At 44.8% G+C, this 19758-nt stretch overlaps 1 protein-coding gene across 3 annotated transcripts in view; it reads right to left on the bottom strand.

The window, feature by feature from the left end:
- The window catches only part of TNC (tenascin C), a 72524-nt gene that overhangs the window by 45000 nt on the left and 7766 nt on the right, over positions 1-19758 (bottom strand). For all 3 annotated transcript variants that reach the window (XM_027750325.2, XM_027750338.2, XM_027750346.2), the window contains exon 2: positions 1462-2054. In XM_027750325.2, coding sequence (XP_027606126.2) covers positions 1462-1924 — 463 coding nt within the window. In that variant the 5' untranslated portion in view covers positions 1925-2054. The remainder of the gene's footprint in view (positions 1-1461; positions 2055-19758) is intronic.

Below are 19758 nucleotides of genomic sequence, written 5' to 3'. Positions count from 1 at the left end.
CTTCCTAGGTGACACCTGCCTCCTTGAAGTGAATTCTTCTGGCAAAAAGGGTGTTTACCCTCACAACCCATTATTCTCTTGGCCCTGGGATGCCTTAGGCCGGCGTGGCACACAGGACCTAAAAAGGCTCTGATTTTCCTGACTCCTGATGGGAAAAACTGAAACTTCATTCACAGTAGCCTGGAATGGCCAAATAAGGAACAATACAATCTTAGAGAAGTCCTCGAGAATTAGATAAGGGATGTAACTCAAACAGACAGGATGTAAACTAAGCTCTGTGTGCCCAGATCAAGAACAAATGTTACAATTTTGGTGAAGAAGCACAATGATGCTGTGGTTGCTCAAGAACTGAGGTCAAGACAAGGAAGATGACCAGGAAGGACTAAAGAAGGACTTCCAATAGGGGTGTGACTGTGTAAACAAACTAATGAAAATGTATAAAGCAAGGAAGAATATCTAATGACCATGTAAAGAGTATGTGTAATAAAAAGCCCTGTCCATCTGTCATTTGGCAGCTTTGATCAGAGGAGCTCTCCTCTGAACGTCCAGCGTGCTGAATAAAGGATGCCCTTTTTAACCCCTGCAAATTGGTGTTAAGAAGTTTGTTTCTGCTGCTTTTTTCTCTCCCCACAGGACATAATTTCCAGAATCACCAAAGTTTTTGAAAGAGACTATCTCTTTTTTTCTCCAGCAAGATTTGTTTTACCGGGAATCCCTTAATGCCAGGGAAGAGCCCCTGCCAACTGCTTGGTAAATGAGCGTGCTGGATTCCTCCTCCTGCCTCAAAATCCTCTTCCACTGACTGAGCAGCTTTCCTGACCACTTCATTAGGGAATACACCATGAAATGTTACTCATCCATTCACTCCAGAACATAAAAAGCCAGGCAACCGTCAGTATCAGCAGCTGTGAGAGCAGCTCTGTGCTCAGAGCGACATCACTCCTGAGAAGACCTGTGTTTCCTCTCTTGTATGACCAGACTTTTCCCTCAGTTTAAAAACCAGTTGGACAGACACCTTTTTTCCTGCTTCTCTAACTATTTGTGCTTGTCTGCTGCCTTATGTCCTGCCGTATTTTTATTGGTCTCTAATAAAGAAAACTTGGAAAGGAAGATGGTTACATTGGCAGCTTCCTCAAGGGGACAAAACCTGGAGCCAAGAGCTTGGACTGTGTGAGTTTTAATCTCGACTCAGGCTGTCACCGTGCCCAAGTGCTGTCCATGCTCAGTGCCACAGCTACAAAGTGTCCCAGGCCAACTTCTGACCCACAGATCCACAAACCCGTGAAACTGTGAATGAATGTTCCCTGCACGCGGGCCAAACACATTCCCAGTTTTGATCATGTTTCAAATTTAACAGGTTGACTTGTGCTCATTCTTTAAACAGATTTGAGTGTCTACTCTAAACAACTTGGACAGCCAGCACGAGAGTTTCCCCAAGAGCAGCTCCCCGGCCTGCCTTACCTTCTGCTGCCTGGGAATTGGGACAGCATCCAGCGCCGCTGGCACACTGCTCCCGTAGGGAGGATACCAGCCCCTCCAGCTCCTCTAGTCTGCTCAGCAGATCCTTAATGTCTGGGGCAGCTGCACAGCCACAGGCCCGCCGGGGAATGTTAATCCGGTGCGTGAAGACGATCTGGTTCCCCTCGTTCACCGTGTGCTCCTCGGAATTCCTGACCGGCTCGATTTCCGCCTTCAGGTCCGCGTCACCGCTCGCCGCGTCCAGGTCCACGGAGCAGAGGGAGCCCATGGGCAGCTTGATGTTGTAGACGTGGTTAAAAACCACGGGCTGGTTGTCCTCCGGCAGGGTCACGTTGAGCCCGGTCTCCCGCTTGTGCCGGATGATTCTCTTGATGAGCCCCCCCCTGACGTGCTGGCACAGCAGAGCGAGGATGGCACAGGCCAAAACCCGGCTGGGCAGTGCCATGGCGCTGCTCGGGTCCTGTTTCCAGCTGGGAGAGTCTTATGTCTGTTTGGCCTTTGTAATCTGGAGCAGAAATTGGAGAGCCACTTCAAGCCAAGCTGGGTATCCTTTTCTTTGCTGGCACACTTGGTCCCTAAAAGAAGAAGGAAGAGTGTAAGGGGTGAACCACAGCTACACCACCCAACCTGTGACACTGCTCATGTGCTGCACCCTTGGAGAACAGGGCTGAGGTGCTGTCCAGAGTACCACCCAAGCTCCCCAAAGCTGCTGAGCTTGCTCTTATATATAATAACAGCAGTTTATATATAGTAACCTGGTTTTCCAGCATCTCAGTGTGGTTGTGAACAAAACATCACCAGACATGGAGAAAACTACTGTTATATCAGGTTTAGAACATATTGAGTGGATTACAGAAGGTTTAACTGCCTCAAGCAGAAGACCAAGGTGAAGAAGCCTGCTGAGCCTCATCTCCATTCAAAATACTACTGTCAGACTGTGGTAGGTAAAATAAATATATGTTCTGTTAAGATACAACTGATGACAAATCCTGCATTTGTTTCACCCATCAGTTCACTGCTTGAAGGCTGCTGGAGGCTGGATCATGTAAGAAACTCAAGTCGTTGTCAAAAGGTTTATCAACACCACAAAGCTCATTCCATCCCTTTTTAATGTGCTTTAAAGACAGCAATTGCTTGGGAATCTGAACTCCAGGCCTTGTAGCCCAATAATAACTTTTGCTGTCCTGATTATTTATGTACAGCATGAAGGCAAATGGATCTCTCTGGAGAGCTCTGCAGGCTGAAGGTTCTGGTGTCAGTGTTGTATCACAGCAACGTTTTAGCAGACAGGTAGTGAGACATAAGAAGAAGAGACTCCACCAAGGGAGACACACAACAGAAACAGCAATAAAAATGCATGTGTGGAAATGTCTTTTCAGCAGCCAACACACCTTTTCTCTAGGCAACATTTCCCACTGTCTGATCTTTCCTCAGCTGTACCACAACCTGCTTATGGTCACAAGCTGGCTGGGCTGTACAGCTCTTCCTGAAACCCATTCCTTTCATTAGCTTCAATCTTTCCTCTTCCTCCTCAGCCTGTACGTGTTCCTTTTAAATGGAATGAGCCAAGGGAGCAGAAATACAGCCACTGACTTCCATGCAGGATCAGTCCTTCAGCACGTAGAGCGAGAACCCCGAGCAGCAAACGGACTGACTGAACAAGCACACCTAATAAATGTCATCCCAGCATTTGTTTTCCTTCCTATTCCCAGCAAAACTTGGTTAAATGGTCAGGCCAGTGACTGTAAGGTAGTGAAATGCCAGTAATGGGGGAAACAGCAGTTTATTCTCTATACAGCCCTGATTTGATGATAATTCATTTGTCAGATGAGAGACCAGCTTCTCCCACCCTTCTGCTTCCTCCAAAGCATAGAGATCATTTTTCCCATGCTGCCCCAGCTGCTTTTGTGGGAGAATGACAACAATACATCAGACACTTCACTGAAATCGGTGTTTTTTGTAGACAGTGCTGAGCTCACAAAAAGCAAACTTCACCCCTTTTTACTGGGGAATAAATCAGAAGTAAACAAGCAGCAGGGAAGGCTTTTTTCTTGTCATGGAAAAGTATTCAGCTTTAAGCTATTTCTAACACTTACCCCATTTGCTCAGATATGTCTGCAAGCCCTGTCTGCACCAGAAGAGATCACAAGGTTGTTAATAAAGAATAATAGAGACAGACATGGCCCAGGTCTCGTTTGCGACTCAGGCCAATCTCTAAATTGGGTTGCCAGCTCATGAAATATGTTCAGGGCTATATTTGAAGTGGGATTTTATTCTCAAATGCTCCCACTTGGGGTTTGCAGATTGATTGCCATGAAATGGGATTCCATGAGCTCAAGACAAGGTCATAGAGCAAAAATGGTCATACAGCCTAACCCCCGAGCAGGGGACAGGCTGCTTGGCAGATGGATCACCAGTGGAAAGTGGAACAAACTGGAAGCAGCTCTGCATCTAATTCTCACTGAATTTTAGTGAGAGTTGAGCATCGATTTCCTTATGGCTTTTGTAAATCCCAACCTACAAGAATATGGGCCTTGCCCAAACCAAGAAAATGGATTGCACTTTTTCCTGCTGACCGGTGTGTTTACAGATCACTTAATGGTGGCACAAACTGTTATTTCAGCCTGGAAAATGAAGAAACTGCTTCATGCAAGTCATGCCCTGCCACTGTTACCTTTGCTACTGATGAAAGCCACAGGAACACCAGGATTTTTCCTGGATACTCCCTACATTAGAAACAGCCAAACCTCTCAGCTTACAGATGATACTGGAAGAATTAATGTCTCTTGGCTGACATCCTTTTGGAGTTTATGAAGAAGCATTGTGGTGGTCTAGAGGCAGCATTCATGTCTGCCCTGTGACCCCTGTGTTGTGACACCTCCTGTGATGTCTGAGCTAATCCATCCAGATCAGGTGTTTCTCATCTGACCTGCCAAGGACCCAGCAGGATCAGCTGAGCTCCGCTCCTGGATCTGACATCTACAAAACAAGACAGCTTCAGGCAATTATTTATACATTAGCCATAATTTTGGCTGGAAGAACAAAGATGACAACCTTCTTTCCAACCCCAATTCCTCAAACAACATCTAAACAACAGCTCAGGCCACAATGGACCACCCTGGAGCAGGTCCTGGAGAGAAATGGAAGCCACAGCAACTGTCAGGCTCTGTTATTCCTTCATTTTCCCTCACCTTCCTTTCAGAACAGCCCATGTAGATTGTATTTTAAACCTCTCTATATTTTCTTTGTAGACATCAGCTGCTGGATAATTTACAGGCACATAAAAGCCTTTGAGCAAGGGTTTGCAAAAGATGACCCTTCTCAGCCTGAGTTTGGCCTTGTAGGATATCAGAGGAGCTGGGTGAGGTCTGTACCACATCTCTCAGGTATGTTGAGAGGTTTGGATGACCAGGAATGTGTCAATTTTTTACAGGCAGTTTGTCTAAGACAGGATATTACTCATCCTAATGATCTGTGCCCCTCCTGCCACCCTGACTACAACCCAACTGCTTCAAAAAGCTTGGCAGTGACTGTGTGGTTGGTCTGCAAAATGTTCAGCTTGTCATGCAGAACAATAAAGTCTCGAGCTCATGTTCTCCCCATCTGGTCATTGGCATCTCCCCACAGCCATCACCCTCCTTGGGCAACACTTCTCTCTTGCTCTCTCCTGCTCCCTGAGGCACAACCACAATATAAAGAAGAACAAAAGGTGCTGTGGCCTCTCACACATCTGAGATTTCCTGACTTCCTGCAGGGCTGAATTTTGCAGTCCTGTCACTTGATAGTTGCTTATGGGCACCAGGTAAAAAAAAATAGACCCCAGAGTGTATCTCTTGGATGCACCAGTTGACATTGTAAGAGTACTTTCAAGTTCTACTTCTTTTTTTTTTTTTTTTTTTTTTAATTAAAATTAAAATTACATTTTAAATCTTCTTCAGAGCACACAAACCTAAGGAGTGATATATCTGACACAGATGCTCAGGACAGAGGTGTCAGGCTCTCCCTGATAAATATTTCCATATCAATGTGACATGGAAAGAGGATGTTTGGCAATGGCTCAGCCACTGAGGTATTGGAAGTTTGGAAGCTCTGCAGGGAGAGCTGGGTTCAAGTTCAAGTCAGAAAAGTATGAAGATAACACACATATTTTCATTGCAGTCTCCTCTCAGTCCTGGCTGGCTCAGAGTATGTTATTCTTCAATTTAGACTTTCTTTGGACTATTAAAAATTAGATACTTTGAATTGAGAAGCAAATCATGGCATCCCTGCAGCAGATGGGGCAGAAGGAGACTCAGGTAAAAAAAATTTCCTTGTATAGACACTAAATGCAAAAGTGAGATGTAACCAAAGAGAAGGAAAAGACTATTTCAGGAAAACTCTCCTTAAAAACTTGATCAGTGGCTAGTAATACTCTTAATAATAAGTGGTGGGAATAAGATGGCCTGTCAATAGCACAAAGGGAAGGAATAATTTTCATTTCCACTACAGCCCTTTCATCTGAGGATCTGAAAACATGTCAGAGTCTGGCTGTCAGAAGCTGCAAAAATGTTATTAAAAAGGGTTATTTCTTTGTTCAGACATTCCCCCTTCCCCTCGGCCTCCCCCTGGCATCAGAACTTTTTAAAGACCTTCCCATTTAATTTGAAATTTGTTTCTTAATAGGAAATTTTTAATCAATCCTAAAAAAAAAAAAACAACTCCAGTAATTCTGACTCCTGGGGAATACTAAGGAAAGGTAATGTGTGAATATTTTCCTTCCCTGAAGACATATTTACTGGAAACCAGCAGGTGTGAGAAACTAAATTAACGTCTGCATAGCTGAGAGTCCTGGTGTAGCACTTTAGTCTGTCCTGAATATTGAGGAGTGGCAGAGCTGGGAGATGATTTCTGGGTATGTGGAGTGATAAATATGCAGATGAGAGCCCTGTGCAATTTTAATCAAAACAGATTGCAGCAATGAAGAAATGGAGGTGTTAAAGAGGATCTCAGCTGTCCTTCTCAAACGAGGCAGAAGGCTGATTAGATTTGCTCAGACAGCCTCTACATGTCAGGACTTGGAAATTAGACTAAAAAGAGAGAGAAAAAAAGGAAACAATTCTTCTCTAAGCAGATACTTCCAACATTACAGCAGGAGGGGATCAAATATTGTCAGCACATATTGGATTCGAGCACATCTTGTGTAAAGTCTGCATAAAATAGCAACGGGCTGGATTGTGACAGAGAGGAAAACTCAGCTGGAGAAGAGCCAGGGCCCTCCCTGGAGAACACAACGAGGAGCACTTTGAGGTTTCTGAATTGCTGCCCCCAAAATAGTTTTCTGTGATCTGGTAACTGAAGGAACTTCAGAGTTTCCACCAAGGCCTGATCTGCCCATCTGCTCCCTCCAGCCTGGGGAGCCCAGCAAGGCACGTGGTCGTGGTATCACAGCCCTCCTCTCTTTATCCCCTGCCATACACACAAAAGGGCCACAGCAGGGATGAGATCTGACCTGGAATACTCTCTCCCTGCAGAATTGGTGCATTTGCTACAAGGAATACAAGCAGTGCCGTTACACAGGATTAATAAGTTAAAACCGTCTGCCAAAGTGCGTTTTTACAAGGCAAGGCTTCAAAAGATGCAACCTTTTAAAGCAAAAGTGCTCGTGTGGCTTTGCCAGGAGCATGTGATTCCTGAGGCTCCGGGCACCTTCTCCAGCAAAAATGGATTAAGTCTGAAGTAAATTGAAATGTTCTCAAAGAAAGAATCTGGGGGGGTGGCCCTGAAAGTTTGGACACGGCAGGACAAAAACACCAACAGTTCTGACTTCGTCGTCTTTCACTGCTGTTTCCACACATTCATAACTGCACAAAATCATTTTCTTTCCATCCCCAATTCCAACAGGGCAAAGGAATCAGCAGGGATACTCAGTGTAGGTCAAACTACATTAAATCACAGCGGAGAGCAGAAATTCATAACAGTCCTAAACCATCAGTCCTGAATCTTTTCAGCAGAAATGATCAAAGCCAAACTGTGGCCTTATTTTTCCCCCTTTCTTTATTTACATTGTATTCATTCTAAGGAGAGGAATTTTAAGGCAGCTTGAATTCAGAGTAATTCAGAAAATCCATTGTATTCCCTGAGGCTCCTGGAGAACACGTGTGCAAAGAAGTGTTGGAATTGTTTCACCCCAATTAGACACCATAGATATGAAATAAAGGCCCTTAGGGTGGGAAGCTCCAAAGGGAAATTTTCATAATTCAGAGATTTTCTTCGAAGTCTTAAATTCATGAAGAGGTGAAATGAGGGTCACAACTTTCAAAGAAGACAGAAAGAAGGTGATTACCTTCTTCCAACAGATACAGTGCAGTGTGATAAGCAGGAATCCACCCAGTTACACTGGCAAGACTCACCTCTGATCTACAGTCAAACAACTTCACTTCCATCTCCATGGCCAGGTCATAATGGAAAAACATCCTGCAAATACTCTGCAGTTTTCTAGATGAGAAATCCCCCATCTGGAAATCCCACAAACAACTTAGGATCCAGACTGGGTGACCCTCCTTTAATAAATAGCAAAATGCAAAGGCACTGATTTAAAAGACTTTGCCACCTCACCCTGCTCCAGATTTGCAGACTGAACCTGCTGCTGGAAGTCAAAAAGACAGAGAAACATTAACCAAAATAATCTTGTTGTCTGTGGAAGTCCAATGCAGTGAAAAAGAGGGGGAAAGCACCCTCTGGAACAACTGCATGGAGAAAGAGGCAGAGAGGAAACAAGTGGGAAGGAAGATTTAGAACTTCTGTTTAACTACAGAAGTAGGAAGTCCCAAGGTCCAAGTTACACAAATCCACTTGCTGTCACAGAAGTGGCTCAGTGATGCCCACAGCCCCAGAGCAAGAACTCCACGGTATCCACATGTGCTGGAGAAGTGCAAGGAGCCCCTTCTTCAAAAGATTTTGTAATTATAGTGGACAAACAATAGTGGAGCCATTCCTCCACTTCAAATTTGGAAAACTGAGACATGGAGAGCCTGGCACTGAGTCACAAGCTCGCAGGAGCCCGTGCCTTTAGGCAGAGGTATTTTACCACTGCAAGGCTGTGGAAGCTGGTCCAGCTTTGCCGAGTCCCACCACAGCAGTTCAAACCCCAGCACCTCCCAGAAGGCATTTATAGCACTTCCAGCAGCAGACTTTCCTCTGGATGTGTCTGCCTTTATGACTTCAGTCCTTTCTGTTCCAGGGCAGACTGGCAGTTTGTGTTTGATGTGGGATGGAAGCCCCTGGAGCCACCTGTGTTTCATCTGCTGCTGGCACTGCACGTTTGGGAGCTGCCCTTCCTGGGCCTGAGAACAATCACAGCTGAGGGCACTCTGAGTGCACAGAAGGGAACTGGTTTGCACAGTGAACTCATGATTGATTTCTCAGCTGTCACAGATTAGAGTTTTCCAGCCCAGATTGCATCCATCACCCATTCCAAAGGCCTTACCCATGCCACTGGAATTAGTAATGAAAACAAAAGAAGTTTTAGATCTCAAATGAACCCTACGAGAGATCTTGGTGGTCACAATTGTGATCACATTTCTCCCTCAGACCCTTTCAAAGAGCAGCAATTAAAACAAATCCATGGATATTTTTTGCCCCATCCAGCCCCTGAGGTCCTGCATTAAACATCACTCAGCTGAGCCTGAACTCTTCACTCCAGCTCAGTTTTCATCTTTGGCTTCAGCTCTTAGATGATATTCCTGCTTTGGGGAAAGTGGATAATTTCTGGTTCACAGATCCTACTGTACATCATCTTTAAATAAAACCATTTGGATGCATTTTAGCCTCCACCCATCCTACCTTGGCTGAAAAGCAGCACATACACGGGGCTTTGCCAAGGCTGTTTTGGAAGGAATTTTAATTAATTGCTTTGTGTACAATTTAGAATTTAGCAAAGGCTCAGATTTCAAAGCCACCAGCATGACAGTGCCACAAAGGGGAAGGAGAAATAACCCACTGAAGCCAACATCCATAAAAATGTGAAAGAGCTATGGTAAATTCTGAATGATAAGCATAAAAGGAGACCCATGAGAGACTAAACCTTCTGTTGTACAGTGACTATTTTGAGTTAAATTAGCATGATTATTCCATTATAAACGACTTTGTTTCAGAAGTTTTGTGCTCTTAGCCATGGAAAATCTCTCCAGGTCTATCCTTGTTCAGGATCTCAGGGAGAGAACAGACCTTTCCAAGCTAAACAATGAGTTTGGCTGTTTTTCAAAGCAGAGTAAAAGTTCAGGGATCAGAGGTGGTCTTCTCCCAGTATCAGTAACACCTTTGATCAATGAAGTATTAAATATAATGAGCAAATCTCATGAATCAAATGAAAAATTAAGTCAGCTGGCAGAGATACAGCTGGGAGAAAATGACTGCTGAAAACATGCAATAATTAAACAGAAGTGAAAAACAGATTATGTGATGAGGTGCCTGCAATAACAGGATATTGAACTCAGCAAACAAGAGGTGCCTTCCAGTTCGTGTGTCCCACAGGCTCTTTTGATTTATGTTTCTTAGGAATTACCTGGCTGCTGATGAGAAAAACAAAGAAATTCTGCCTAAACATACCATTGCTGTTGCTGTTCCATCAGGAGCAAAGGGGCAAGAGCTCAGAGGAGAGCCAGGAGTGTGGGAATGGCAAAATGCTGGCACCTGTGGGATCTGAGATCATCCCTCAGTTCTGACATTACAGCCCAGCCAGTTATCACCCTGATTTCTAACAAGTCTATGGGAGATTTTCACCCTAAGCAAAGTAAAAATAACCAAACTAAACTTCCTATTTCTTTTTATGCTTCCAATAGTTTCTCTAGAGAGAGATTCTTTAGCTCACCCCTGTGAAAATGCTTTCCTTGCTCTCAATTTTCCTGCTCAAATTCTATGATCTTCATACTACAAGTTGTATCTTAATGCTTTTCTACAGTACCTGTATTAGAGGAAGACCCAAGTGTGTTAAACAAGAGGAGCCAAGTGGCTACAGCTCTTAGTAAGGTTTAATCACAGTCACCTTCTAATCAGGCTACAGGCTGACAGGGTTGATGGTGAACAGGCAAATGAGATGCCTTTGGAAATTGTTCCATCTGGCTGGAGCTGAGCTGCTCTGGAACAACCACTGTGTTGTTCAGGGCTGTGGGTATCAGAGATGTTTGTTAAGGCCTTACCTACACACTTATCAAAGAATCATAGAATAGTTTAGGTTGGAAGGGACTTCAAGATCATCATGTTCCTCCTACTGGCATGGGCAGGGACACCTTCCACTAGAACAGGTTACTCCAACCTGGCCTTGGACACTTCCAGGGATCCAGGGGCAGCCACAGCTTCTCTGGGCAACCTGTGCCAGGGGCTCCCCACCCTCCCAGGGAAGAATTGCTTCCTAATGTCCAACCAGTTTGAAGCCATTCCCCCTTGTCCTGTCGCTCCAGGCCCCTGTAAACAGTCTCTCTCCATCCATGGGCTCCCTTCATGTCCTGGAAGGCCACAATTAGGGTCACCCTAAAGACTTCTCCAGCTGAACAATCCCAACTCTCCCAGCCTTTCCTGCCAGCAGAGCTGTTCCAGCCCTCTGATCACCTTGGTGCCTCCTCTGGACTTGCTCCAGCAGCTCCATGTCCTCAAACCTCAAGAACAAGGATTTCCAACATCTGTTGTTCCATCAACAGGTATCACAAGTGTTGTGCAGAATTCACATTTACAGGATCAGACCCTGAGGAAGTGGCATCTGCTAAATCCTAGGAAATCCCAGCTTCTCCTGGCCTGTGTCAGAGCCTTGCAGCTACTCAGGCAGTTGTTTAAACGAGAAGCATCCAACATGACACTAGGTAAGTTATATATATCCAACCATCCTCAGGAAGAGACCCACCCTAAAAACAGGAATCAAAAGCTCTGAATTCATTTTTGCTACACCAGGATTAATAAAATTACCCAAGTTATAAAGGAACGAAGGTAATTGCTGAGTGACTTAGATGTGTAATGCAGAGTTAATCAGACCATGCTCATAATGTGCTGTTTAATCTTTCATGTAATTTACTGCTAAATGTGCTTAATCAGAAATAAATACATGCTACATCTCAGTGGGAGCTGCAGATGTGTCTCCTTCCAGCATGGTTATGAGATCCTGGCTGTGGATAATGTGAATTATATTGAATGCATGTCCAGCTTGGGATTTGACAGTTAATTTTAGTTAATTCTACTTCAAGAACTGCAGGAGCTTTTCCTGCAGGAGAAGGTCTCTGCTGCTATACTTGTCCAGCAAAAGTGTGCCAGGGTGGGAAGAAACACAACCTCAATAAAAACTATGTCTTGGCACCCAAACTGAGATCTTCAAGTTGGAAACCCACCAACTTCCCGAGAAGTTCCTACCACAGGGATACCCTGAGGAAAATAATGCTGTCCTATGTTTGGTGCTGAGAGCATCCAGACAATGAAATGGTGTCACTTCTTAGATATCAGGGAGGGATTTGTGCCCTCTCCTGGCAAAGGGTTGGTTTGGGGAGTGCTGTGTGTGACCTCACAAGCTTTCCCAGAATCAGCTCCAGCTCCCAAGGCTCTGAGCACCCAACAAAACCCAGGCAGGCAGTGGGAGCTGGGAGTGAACACCAGCCCTGCTCCATGACTGCAAACCTGTGCCAGAGCTGGCCAACACATCCTCCTCTTCATCCTAAGGGCCATAAAAACTGTCTTGACACCCAAACTCAGATGTCCAAGCTGGAAACCCACCAACTTCCCAAGAAGTGCCTACCACAGGGATATCCTGAGGATATTGATGCTATCCAGTATTAGGTGCTAGAGGCCCTCAGAGCACCAAGACAACACAATGGTGGCACTTCTTATACCTTAGGGAGGCGTTTGTGCCCTCTCCTGGCAAAGGGTTAGTTTTGGGAGCCCCCCAGGCATTTGCAGAGTCAGCTCCCAGCTGCCAAGGCTGTGAGCACCCAACAAAACCCGGGCAGACAATGGGAGCTGGGAGTGAAAACCAGCCCTGCTCCACGACTGCAAAGCTGTGCCAGGGCTGGCTGGTGCCAGGAGGGCAATGGCCCAAAGGCAGGGCCAGCCAGCAGCTTTTGAGGCTGTTTGTGACCAGGAAAATCTGCCTCTTGTGCTGAATTTCCATCCGTGTTTAATCCCAGCGACCGAGGAAGACGTTGGCAAAGCATATGGAGGTGGATAAAGGCCTTTGCTGCCAACAGAGCCCAACATTTATTTTGGGTGTGCTGTGGAGTCTGAATTCATGTGATAGAGTAATCCTGGGGATGAGGTCATGTGTTCCCTGAAGGGCCCTCTTTGTACCCCGGGTTAGTTAGCAACGCTTTTTCTCTTATCAAGCATCTGATTAAACTCACAAAAGAAGGGGCTCTAAAAAACAGTCTCAAGGCAGAATTGAGAAGTGAATAAATACATTGGGTTTGGGGTTTTTTTTCCCCTCTTTCATTTTACCCCACAGGAAAAGGGGAGAGGAATAAGATGGGAAAGGGGCACAAAAAAGGGGTTCATTGTTCTCAGATGACAGGAAAAAGTCTTCATCTCTTTTCAAATTTTCTACAGAGCCCAACCCCAGGGCAGGGACCAGTTATCCACATCCATGGGGCAGATATCACCTTGGAGGACCACAGTGTACTCTCCAAATAGCACAATCCTCCTAAAAGCCATCCCATACCTCTCACTGCTGGAGAGATCCAGTGCCCACCTTCTGTAGGAGACAATTCCTTCCCCAAAACACGGGGCTTTTGGTCCATTAAATAAAATAAAATGTGCCCCTAATTTTTATTTGACTTGAAGAAAGCCTTGGCTGGTTTGCACTGATTTATCTGCAAGCATTCCAAGATGCTTATAAATACCTGTACTTACTAGAATTACATTATTTCAGATGAGTTATTTGGTGGCATCAGTGATCCCCTATATTTAAAAACAAAACCAAAACAAAACATTAAATTGCTTCCTCTCATTCTGGATTGTTTCATTGAGTTTTTCCCTGTGTTTTCCACTGGATGTCTGAGTAACCAAAAATACTGTATCAAGGTTGTCTCTACAAAAGAACTGTGATGATAAAGTAACAGGTACAAGTGGTTGAAAGTTTTTACCAACACATATTTAGCCATTGAAAGATGCCCTTTTTCCTTTGATTCTGAAAACTCAGCAAAAAAGAAAACTAAGAGAGGGTCAGCAGCATTTCAGGAGTTCCCTTTCTCAAGGAAAAAAAAAAAATCCCTGACAAACCATTTTGAGGAAATCTTTGAAACCAGTAATGGCTTGCTTTGAAAAAAAGTGGCCTATTTAAAGAATAACCACCTCAATCATTTCTTCAGAGGATTTCTGCTCCTTTTTCTAATAAAATCCAGAGCTGGACTTCAATTACTAAGTGAAAAGTCATGCAAGTGAACCCACAGTGCTGGTTCTCTGCTCCACCCCAGCACAGGAGGAGAAAGAATTCATCTTCTGTCCACTCACACCTCTCAAAGTGCAGAGTTGTGCCTGTGGGGGAGCCAGACACGTTATTTCAGTGCATTTAAAACACCAAACTGAATTAGTCAGGTAGCAAAATACTTCCAAAATAGTGGTCCAAGAGCCAAAAAGCTTCTTCTTGATGTCTGACTGTCCAATGACCAATCCTGAGGACACAGATTCTCCTGTTCCCAAGGAGCATGTTAAACTATTATTATTATACTATATATTATATATATATATTTATACCCTTGTGTCTATTATGCACAAAACTATTGTAACTACAGATAAATAACACTCCCCCTGCACCCCACAGAATGTTTGGCTGGAAACCATCCTGGCTGGAGATATAAAACAGCTTGAAAAGACTGGGAAAAGAGAGGAAAGCAGAGCTGGGGAGGGGCAGCAGAGGGGACAGACACCAAGATTTCCCAGTTTTCAGATTTGATTGTGCTGTTGGGGGTTATTACCCAACTCCACTTTCTCTTCTCCTCCAAAGCATGTTAGACCAGCTGGTGGATTTGACCTGTGGCACTGCAGGGATTCACAGCTAAAAATATGTCTCTTTATTATTATATTTTTTTTAAAATATGGCTTTTGTTGGAGGCAAAGTAAAGACATGACCATGTAAAATGAGGAGTTCAAGGCAATAACCCAGGCTGGAGCAGTAATCTCTTGCATGGTTTGTGTTGCTGTTTCTTAGAGGTGCAAAGGCCAGGAAATGAAAAAGCTGCATCTATAAAATGCAAAGGGTTTTTCTTACAAATTAGATTTATTCCCTTAAGTGTGGGAAGAGGTGAAACTCTGGATGCTGAGCTGAAAAAGCCAAATAAATGCTCATTTGGAGTAATCTTATTTTTTAAAATATATTTTAGCTAATGTTTCCAGCAGTGCCATGTATGTTGGTGTGATTTGGGTCCTGCTACTCAGGCAGCACTAGGAAAGGAGCAATATCTTCTGGAATAAATCCTGGATTTGACCTGCAGGGCCACGTGGAAGGTGATGGCAGGTAAGGGAGTGCCCAGCTCACCTCTGCTGTACCACAGAGCCCTGGTTTGTGGGGCTGGGAGGATGGACCTCTGTAGAGAGGACAAACTCTCCTCTATGAAAACTGGGAATACAAACTGCCAGGTGGAAGTCTGCTGACTGATGGGAAATTATAAAGGAAAATAAAGTCTGGGGTGAACCAACACATAGGGCAGGCAAGGAATGTGTTCACCTGGGAGTTAGAGTTCAGTGGAATGGTGAGACACAGACTTGGAGTGTCGTTGCAAAGTGGGAAATGAAGAGGTTTCACACTGAATGGACTCCCCAGACCTGGAAAAACGACATTTCAAGAGTAGCTGAGACAAAATCTCCCTGACCAAGGGTCTGCCATATCCAAATCTTCTGAGCCATAACGAGAAAAGAAGCTAAATGAAGTTGGGCCCATGGAGTTCCCACAGAAATCTGTGCTCTCAGCAGACTCCAGAAAGTGCCCACAGCCTTGGGATTAATAGTGTGGCCTCGTGGTAAGGACTGAGGACTGAAACTCAGGCTGAAATTATTTTATAAATCATCTGCTCTGTCTCAGATTAACCACTGGTTAAAACCTCACAGAGGGAATGGAGGTCTCTGTGAATTAAGTATTCCAAGGACCTCACAGGAAAGGTACCGTCAAATCCTCATTTCCATAATTAAACCTCTTCCTGAGGAGTGCTGTAAGATTGTCAGAAAATACCTAATCAAAAAGCAAAGAGCTGGAGTGTTGCCCCCTGCAATGGGAGGGAGAAAGTGAATCCCAAACAGGGGAATCTGCAGAGCTGCTCCAGCCCTGGGGAACAGCACAGAGAGGACATGGAGCTGCTGGAGAGAGTCCAGAGGAGGCACCAGGAGGATCAGAGGGCTGGAGCAGCTCTGCTGGCAGGAAAGGCTGGGAGAGCTGGGATTGTTCAGCCTGGAGAGGAGAAGCTTTGGGGTGACCTGATTGTGGCCTTCCAGGACATGAAGGAGCAACAAGAAAGATGGAGAGAGACTATTTACAGGGGCCTGGAGTGGGACAAGGGATGATGGTTTCATACTGACAGAGAGTAGGTTTTGATTATATATTAGGATGAAAATCTCCCCTGTGAGGGTGGGGAGGCCCTGGCACAGGTTGCCCAGAGAAGCTGTGGCTGCCCCTGGATCCCTGGAAGTGTCCAAGGCCAGGTTGGACGGGGCTTGGAGCAACCTGGGCTGGTGGAAGGTGTCCCTGCCCATGGCAGGGGGTGGAACTGGGTGATCTTTAAGGGCCCTTCCAACCAAACCCTTCTGTGATTCCCTGATTCTCTGAAGTATCTTTTGCTCTGAAGCAGAAAGTCTGACCAGATGTGCAGCACACACACACACAGAGCTGCACAACTGCTTGAAATTCTAGGGTAACAACAGAAAATTGCAGACTTATTCTGAAGCCAAACCAGAGGATGTGCCAAGCTAATTACCAGAATAAGAAGATGAATCCATGGAAATAAATTATAAGGTTACCAAAACCCACAGAGAAAGACGCCAGAGAATTCAAAAAAATTCTGCAAGTGACCCAAAATACAAGAGTCCAGCTAATTATCTTATGTCTGCAGATTGGCCTTTCATCTTGAACAGGCTCTAGAGGTTTCATGAAATGAGGGGAATCATTCACACACACATTTGCACAGCATGTTTGTGTAGCAATGTCTCCTGCTCTTACACAACTCAAGTGATTCACTCCTGCAGATGGGAAGTGAGAAGAATCCAGCTCAGAGCACAGCAGGGTTTTCATATAAAGCCTGGTTATTTTACAAGGGGAATTATTCAAATGCGTTACATGTAAACTTAAAAAGAGAAACAGCATTAGAAGAGGTAACTATGGGAGAACAAGCACCAAGCCCATCTGTCTAGCAGTGACTGAGCTGAGGCACAAGTTAACAGGGAATTCAGCCTGTCCTTGGAGCTTGGTTTTTTGTTCAGAGCTCCTACACTTGAGCATCAGTTTCTGGAAATGGGAACTCGGAAAAGAGAAACAAAACAAGCAGGTCAGCGGGGTGCCTTTGAGCTGCATTCAGGCTCCTGGCAGGGGGCACAGCAATCAGCCAAGTAGAGCAATTTGCTACAAACTCGGGAGGGAAAAAGAAAAGACAGGACTATGCATCTCCTAAGTACTGTTTTCTCACATCTGCAAGGCCATCTCTGGTTTTGCAGCAGCTGTCAGAGGGGCTACTGCAAAAAAAAGTAGAAGAAAAAGAAGAAAAAGCCACGAGCAGTAACAGCCCAGACAAAACCTGTGGCCTAGGAACAGCAGGACACAGCAGAGATGGGAACGGCAAAGGCGACAATGGGTTCAGAAAAACTCGCTGTCCTAAAAACAGCAGCAGAGCTGCGGAAATGGGTCATCTCTGAGGGACTCCAGGGAAAGCAGAAGGGATGGTTCACACCTTCCTTTCACTTAGTTTCTGCCTGAAACCCCTGTTTGCATTTCCAGCACAAAAGTGGCTTTCCCCGCTTAGTCTCTGAAGGCACAAGAACTCTGGGCCATGGACACAGAAGCCTCAATTAGTGCTTTTACCAATATAAAAAAAAAACAACAAAAAAACCTCTTTCACAGCAAAAGCAACTTCTGTGCATAATCTCACAGCAGAAATCACTCCTGCCTCTTCAGTACGTCCTGTACCTTTTAATAAAGCCTTTCCTAATAGCAAAAGCATTCGCTCGGGCTCTTGGCTCTTCCCTCCTCCCGCCAAAGACGCGGAGCTGGAAAAGATTGATGGTTTTCTAAACTCGCCTTTGGAAAGTTTCTGTGCCAAGCTACACTTTGTCGGGAGCTCGTTATTTTCTGGGTAGGCTTCACTTTGAAATGTTCTGAGGGCTTTGCTGATGCAGCCTCAAACCATGAGGTTTGTGTGCTCTCATGAATCACAGCGACTCGTGTTCGTGCCACGGGCAAAGCTCGGCTTCGGTTCCAGGCCCTTCCCCGCAGCATTTCTTCCAAAACCACCTATAGGTTTTCCAGAGCCCGTTTCACAAAGTTCTAGATGGTTTTGTGATGAGATGAGAAGAGCAGAAATTCGGGACTTCTGGGTTTTCTTCCCACTCTTTTCGTGCTGAGCAAGATTTCTGAGAACAAAGCAGCTCTGGAGTCTGGAGCTTGGACAGTTTTATTTGTCCCAAAAATTCATGTTTGAGGTATCAAACATCAGATAATGAGGGGTTAGAAATGAGCCATCAATACTCTTGATAAATACAATTGAACAGGTGAATAAATAAATGACCTGCCATAAAAAGCAGATGTCAAATTAATGTATTTACCAAAAATATTGGTGAAAACTGCACGGCAGAAATAAGGAACTTTTGTCAGAACCATAAATTACTGACATATTAATAGTGTAAGAGTGAATGGCACGGAGACAGCATCTCTGAGGAAGTTGTTTTTTCAATTTCTCCTGGAGGTCAGGAGGAGGAGGTCAGCCAAAACTCTCCCCCACACACCCAGCACCACACTTTTCCATACTTGAAATTATTTTAGCCAAAGGAATGTCACGTCCAGAGGCGAGTGATGTGGAATTCTTCTGTTTTAATGACTTTACTGTAACTAGGAGCATGAACAATTTACATTGATATTGGTGTGGAATAATAAAAAGTGTTGAAGGGGTATGAACTGCTGCAGATGACATTGGTCAGCAGGCAGCAGGATACTTCCAGAATTAATTATGGACATTTGCATGCGTTTATAATTTTAATTTGGTTTAACAATATACTTATTAAAGCACTGAAATGACATCTCTAAAGACACCTCAGAACTCAGCCATAAAAACTTGCACTATTCTTGGGGACCAGAAATATTATTACTGGTTATGAGCAGACTTAGATCATCCCTGTTCTAAAAGAAGCTGAGGAAACATATGGGTGACCCTTCACCAGGCAATCCTTTGCTTTTAAACCAATTATTAGTTTCCTCAGGCGGCTTTTCCTCCCTGCTGGAACTCCTCTGTCCTTGGTACTAACACTCAAAACACTCAGGAATGTGCACATTTTTAAGACCACAGAAGGAGTTCCTTGAAATCTGACTTCCAGTAATCGCCCCCAGGCTACAGATCTGCCGTGGCCTAGTTCTGTCACATGTAGTAGCATCAAGAATTTGCATCTTTGGCAACCTGGGGTAGCAAACTCATCACAGAACAAAATATGTAATGAAGAGAAGACGGAATAAAATCAATCTTGGCGAGACAAAATGAAATAGAAATCAGATTCGCAAAATAGGAGACAAATTGAGAGCGAGGCATTTGGGAAAAATAAAGAAGAGAGAGTGCTTCTGAAAAGTCCAGTCTGAGGGTGTTTCTCAGTGGTCTGATGTAAAGCAGAGTATGTAATGTAAACTTATGTAATGTAATGGAAAATACAGCCATAAACACAGCCCTGAGCAAGTGATTAGTGGCAATGGTGACTGAACTCGGACAAAAATCCGAGCTGCCGCTTCAAACGTCAGCAAATTGGGCACTGTCACACTAATGGGAGGCTCAGGAGACCTCCACCAACATCTGACCTCGTTCTCTTAACCCACAGTGACTTGAGACCTGCCTGAGCTGACAGCAATTGGAGCCCTGGAATAAAAGCAGGGCTGTGGAGCTCAATTATCCAGCGGCGGATCCCCGGTGAAATCAATGCGATTGTGTCACACGGGAATTTGGCTGCCAGCCCCCGGAGTCTGCACGGGAGAAACCCATCCCCTCAGCAGGGCCAGCTCAAGGGAAGGGGACAGGGAACAATGCAGACAATGAAGTGCCACTCTGTGCATGAAAAACGCTCGCTGGGTTCTAATTCCCCCTCTGGCACACTGGG

The sequence above is a fragment of the Pipra filicauda genome, unplaced genomic scaffold (assembly GCF_003945595.2).
Source record: "Pipra filicauda isolate LSUMZ 115617 unplaced genomic scaffold, ASM394559v2 scaffold510_size705862_pilon, whole genome shotgun sequence".
NCBI classification, from domain to species: Eukaryota; Metazoa; Chordata; class Aves; order Passeriformes; family Pipridae; genus Pipra; species Pipra filicauda.
The sequence above is the reverse complement of the archived record's forward strand: the minus strand, read 5'-3'. Positions and strand labels throughout refer to the sequence as shown.